This window comes from Lolium perenne, chromosome 1, assembly GCF_019359855.2.
Source record: "Lolium perenne isolate Kyuss_39 chromosome 1, Kyuss_2.0, whole genome shotgun sequence".
NCBI classification, from domain to species: Eukaryota; Viridiplantae; Streptophyta; class Magnoliopsida; order Poales; family Poaceae; genus Lolium; species Lolium perenne.
In genome coordinates, this window is record NC_067244.2 from 67,443,205 (window position 1) to 67,449,204 (window position 6,000).

A 6,000-nucleotide genomic window follows, 5' to 3' on the forward strand; every position below is an offset into this window, starting at 1 on the left:
GCGGTAGCCGTGCCGTGCATGTCGGATCGACGGTTCCCTGATGGCTCAATATAAAAGGTGCCCGCCCGCCCCTGTGCACCCCTCACACCATTGCAAGTTGGCTCTACCATTTCCCTTGAAACATCATCTTCTTGTTCCCCCACGGCGATTTTCTCAGCTGAAAAAAGTCACACTCCGGTGGCCTGCCTGCCTCTGCCCGGCGACACATGGAAGAAGGCCACGAGCTGCTGCTATCAACAGGTCCTTTGTTCTTCCCCAATTTGTAAGAACAGTTGCTATATAGCCTAATGATAAATAAATAAATCTGAGACGGCGGCTTACACCTTTTTTTTTCGCAGATCCTAAATTCCGGCGGCAGAAGGCCGAGCCCACCGACATGGGCCGCAGTGGCCCAGGCGAATCGGGGGAAGGATCTGGAAACTGGAGTCGAACCCAAACCGACTCCAGTCCCCGATCGAACCCGACTCGCACCACAACCGCCTCTAACCACATGCTCCTCCTAGTCCCCTCCGTAAACCCTCCCATTCTTCCTGCGATTTCATTTCGATTCCTCCTCAGCGCGGCGATGGACGGAGGAGGCCATCAGCGCGGGCTGCGGCGGCGCGGTCGGGGAGCTGGTGGCGCGCCTCGCCAGGGACCTAGAGCCGGCGTGGCGGTTGCGGCCCGAGGTGGCGGAGGAGGCGCCGCGCGCCAGGGCGGTCGCGGCGGCGGCCGCGCTGGGCCAGGTGGCCGCGCCAGGAACGGCAACGATGCCCAGCCTCGACCACGGCCTGCCGCGCCGCGCCCGAGGGCACCCAGGGCTCCTGCGCCACGCCACAGGGTGAGAAACCCGCGTCCTTGTTCTTCAGTTATCCTCGTCATGCACCGCTGCGCTAGGCGAATTCGTTACGAAAGTAGCGGTTTCTGCGCTAGGTGCGTCCCGAGAGATGATTTTAGCCCTGTTTACCGAGCACTAGTGCTTCGAAATTACTAGCGTGCCTGGATTCCTCGCATCACAGTTTTACTTACTCTGCACTTGATTTCAGGTTTGTTCTCGTAATGAGCTAGTTGGGCTAGATCTACTGAATTCCGACAATAAGGAAGCTCTAGGCCCCGTGAGGTTTTGCTTCATGCATGCTGGGGTTGGGTTGTAACTAGGATTCCCAAGTGTGGAACTAGTTTTCAATTCGTGCTGGTTGTTAGTGATTTCGCCAGAGAAATTATCTACTGCTTGCTCCTGAAGGTAGTTATCTGTGATCCTTTTTTCCACATATCAAATTTGTGAGCCTGGTTGTTTACCTAACTTCGAATCTCCTGCAATAACACATAGTATGAGTAGTTGTAGCCTTATCAATTAATGTTTCGGACTGAATTTTTTTGCTTCAGCTTCACATCCTGTGGTACTCTGTATTCCCTGTTATTTATAGGATTGGTGGGCCAGTATCAAGTATGTCAATACTGGGGGCCTAAGCATGGAGGCTTACGAAGATCAGCTGGATGAATCTCTGGCTCGTAACCCGAGGGTTGACATGGAGGTGCTGAGTCATGACTTACTTTATCTTGCAAGTGTTGTTTACATGCTATTCCATTCTGCTTGCTATGGCATTGTGTATGCTCCATTCACCATGAGCTCTTTTCCAACTTTTGTTTAATTTGTGTAGGAACTTCCTATCAATTCCAATCATGAAGAGCTATTCTGAACTTGTTCTGCTTTATCTCAATTTCATTCCAGTTTATGTTTATTAACCTTGCATATAATCCACCCACAGTGACCTCTTATTCCAGCTTTTGTGTAATCTTTTTAGTCACCTACTGCCTATTCCATGCAAGTTGGGCCAATGGAAAAAGTTTTCTTATATCTGAGTTTCATTGAAATTTTACTTTTAGGAGCTTGCCGTTTATACCATGGATGATGGGCACTTGGAGCAGGGTGCAGTTGTGGCACGTCTTATCACTGATGCAAATGACGGCTACAGGAAGTTGGCTCTCTCTCGCAAGATGTAAGGCTACTGTTGTCTTTTAGGAATGGCATTCCTGTGTTTGAGTAGTTGTCTGACCACTTCCTTACAAAATGCAGATTACTCGACATGTACATCAAGGGGAAGTATGGCACCCTGGAGGCTCAGTTTTGGCGCAAGAGCGTGCAATCGCAGAAGAATGACCTCGAGTACATCATCGACTCTCTCGAGAAGTCCAAGAAGAACTTCAGGCCCATGCCAACAGTGTTCCTGACAATGCCTGAACTTCTGCCCAAGGAGAAGAAACATTAGTAAGTTTTTTTGCTTTTCACAAATGGCTGTTTTAAGAAAGTTATGAGTTGTGTTGGAATGTAATCCTTTTTTTATTCTGTAGGGTTCTGCTGCTATTGTTGAGAGGAAAGTCTTCAGATCTTTTGGGGTTGGAAAGCTTGTGTGAATCGTGAGAAGGCCAGGTTACAACATTGTGTTGTCTTGAATTCTTTTGGAGCATATGCTTCGCTGGATGCTTCATATATGATGTGTTGAACTTGTGGGTTTCTGATATGTTGATTGCATGTGGGAGATGGCATGCTGTGTAGTATTGATGATATGAAGAGTTAATCCCCTTGGCCCCTATTTCAGTATGCTTTATAATGTGTGTAGTTGTACATTGGCTTGATGCTGTGAAGAGTTAATCCCCTTGGCCCCTGTTTCAATATGCTATATAATGTGTGTAGTTGTTCATTGGCTTGATGCTGTGAAGAGTTAATCCCCTTGGCCCCTGTTTCAGTATGCTTAATAATGTGTGTAGTCGTACACTGGTTTGATGCTGTGAATATTTAGCAATATATGCTCTGATGGTTTTAGACAATAATTTAAAGTTAACCTGACAGTTTTGTTGTTAAATGCTTGACTTAGATGCTAGATTGTACATAAAGTTGTTTTCTATTCCCTGTACAGCAGTATGGTTGCTTGCAAGATCAAAAGGCATTCTAATGTTCCTTTTTTTGTATGCTAGTATCTGACCCACTATCATTGTATATACTACAAAAAAAACAGAAGACTTCTTGGGTTAGTAGTTTGGATGGCTTGTTGCAAGCGTGTTTTTATTTTTTGGTGGCCGTGAAGCAGTTTATCTTCCACCCATACCTTTGTACCTCTGTTCTTGTTTCCTTGTTTTTAGCTGGTATTGTATAATTGGTATTTGTAGGTGGTTATACCACATATGAGCTACCTACTGGTTAGGCTGTTGATTGTGCCCTGCCTTTCCTGTTGGGTTAGTTGGGTTCCCTGCTTGGATTTTAGGTTATGTTTTTTGCTATGTGGGATACCAAGGGAATTCCTTGGTATTCTAGGGACTGCATGCTATTAGTTTTTTCACTTGTCCTCTGATGCTGTGCTATTGGCGCCCGGGCAGTGTATGGTTTTGCGTTATAACTAGCCCAGACAATTTTAAGCCTTATAGATATGGAAGGGATTAAGTGGTCACAGCAAGCTTGATCCACACGTTTTTTTCTTCTTCTTCTTGTTGTTGTTGCAAGAAACTACATTTTCAGAGTAGTATGTTGGCATTGAATCCGCAAAGTTTGTTAGGAGTGCTTTACCTTTTCCGTCACATCCTCCGTGGTGTTATGTAGTACAGTATGTTTTTTTTAGAAATTTCATTTCAGGGGTTTTTCAGTTCCATGGAGGATTTTTTTTCCTCTCATGTCCCTATAACAGAGATGATAGGACCAAAACAATCCCCATGAATAGTACAATCATGTTTGCAACGTAGTTACTATGATCATATCTCAATGGAATTTCGTTCCACATTTGTGCCAAAACATTAGAACTCACTTGCCTAGTTGGACTGTTTCTGGGTGGGCACTGGAATGATTTGATTCTCACAATCAGATAGTATTGTTGTAACAGCCTTTGACAGTGGTGCAATTCTTCGCCCCAGTTAACATAATGGATCAGCTGGTTTACCCAAAAAAAATTGTTGCTCATCCCCTTTAACAAAAATTCCTGGAGTGTATAGTCGTTATTAAACTTCGTGGAAATCACTGCTCCATGATATACCCCAGCTTGTGAGGATAGAGCGCTAGCTGAGCAGGCACAAATATGGGCAGCCTGTGAATTTGTTGTGTTTCCCATTGTGAATGTGCATTCTTTCTTGTACTGCTGAGAATGGATTTTAACCATGGAAAAAAATAGCGCGCTATTCCAACGCTAATAGCACGCATATCTGGAGAGCCGACGCTACGCTATTTCGGCGCTATAGCGCGCTATTCGCGTTAATAGCACGCTATAACATGCTAACTGTGTGTGATAATGTATTTCAACTAGGCAACGAATTACCTGTTCTGAAAATTTGCAAACATGTCAGTTCACCATGAACTGGAAAAAACAACAAATATCTATATAAAATTTTCTTATATTTCTGAACCATTAGCAACTGTTGAAAAAAATGAAGCAAGAAAGACTCGTGAATGAAAAAACAATGGGTGCATAGGGGATACATTTCAAAGAAAACTTGCAAAGATGTGGGTTCACCATGAACTGTTAAAGAAACATTAGGGACGAGAAAATTTGAATAGTAGTGCAAATCATGCATAGAGTTTGGCATACAATGCATGAACGACAAAAATAACTAACAAACAATAGCCGAACTGGATGATTTTCAGAGCATCTAGTCCAGCTCAATAGATCAATGGTACTTACGAGTTTGACTCTTGAAACGTAGAACCAGAAACTAACTAGAGGAAATGGGAAGTACGAACGGGAATTTGTACATCAGTTATCCTTTTCTTCTAGGATATGGAGAGCAATATTTTTTGATATGCATGCACATAACACAACTGAACTATCAATTAACTGACCATGCACAACCCAACTCAAAGAGAAAAAATGAATTTAGGCACATTTAACACTAAACGTGCAGGAGGATGGCTAACTACCTTAATTACATCAGCAAGCTCATCCGGAGCGACGTTCTCATTAAGGAAGTCATCAATCTGGTCTTCTTTCGGTCCTGTGAGCACCACAAATAGGCTGAGTAGTTTTTCCACAAACATCATCTTTAGTACACACAAAAAACATGTCATTCATATATCTGAAGCCACTGAGAAGAGAAGAATGAAACAAGTATCTCAGCATACAAGAGCCCCACAGCCCAACCAATCCAGCTAGTCCATAACACACAGCTCCAAGGAGAAAGCAATAGCCGTAATGTATCCAGTGTAGTGATGAGATTATACAACAAGAAACTGGTAACTGAGGTTTCAGAATATCATTCAAAAATCCTTGAGCTCCATATCAAAAGGGCATCAGCTATCTGAACAGAAGATGCAATACCACAGATCAAGAACTTGACAGCATTATATGTAGAATTCAAAAAAGTAGTCAATTGAAATAAAAGATTGGAACTCAGGGCATCCGGGGCAACATGGACGTAGGCTTCAACACCATAATTCATGTCCAATTTACATGTCCAAACGAAATAGTTTACACTTGTACAGAAAACAATTTACTTATTAGCAACATGAGTAGTCACAGTATATGAGCTTGCTAGGTTTTCACCAGATGAACAATGGCCATCTGCAGGACATATAATGCTTGATCTGTAAAAGAATGAAACTTAATATATGGAATTAAAACAGACATTACAAACCTATGTGCTGGCAAGTATTCATAACCTGTAAAGATAGAAAAGAGTGACAAATGATCGACATAGTCTTTTGGATTCACCTCTACAGGAGGAAGCTGCCACGCACGAGATATACACTCATGGAACGGAGGCAGATTCAGACACTTCCATGCCTACAAATCAAAATGGAAATGTGATTCGATTTCCCTTTCGTTATACGTGATTCCAGTCCTCGTACACAAAATAGAACACCTCACATCCAAATGGAACAAGAGCGAAAACCCCACCCAATCTGCCATACACCTCACATCAGGAAGAAATATGGAAGATACACTCCAGCAACCCAGTAACCAGAAGGGAGGAAGTTTGGAAAACATACCCCTGGGTGCGCTTGTCTGGAAGAAACATGGTAAGCCCAGTAACCCAAAAAAA

At 43.3% G+C, this 6,000-nt stretch overlaps 1 protein-coding gene across 1 annotated transcript; it reads left to right on the forward strand.

Annotated features, from left to right (window-relative positions):
* Positions 1-102: 102 nt before the first annotated feature.
* On the forward strand, positions 103-2,817 carry LOC127343030 (uncharacterized). The gene is made up of 7 exons (XM_051369140.2): positions 103-240; positions 339-820; positions 1,026-1,222; positions 1,407-1,514; positions 1,867-1,979; positions 2,057-2,248; positions 2,332-2,817. Coding segments are annotated over exons 4-7 (369 nt in total). The 5' UTR covers positions 103-240; positions 339-820; positions 1,026-1,222; positions 1,407-1,451; the 3' UTR covers positions 2,333-2,817.
* Positions 2,818-6,000: the final 3,183 nt, after the last annotated feature.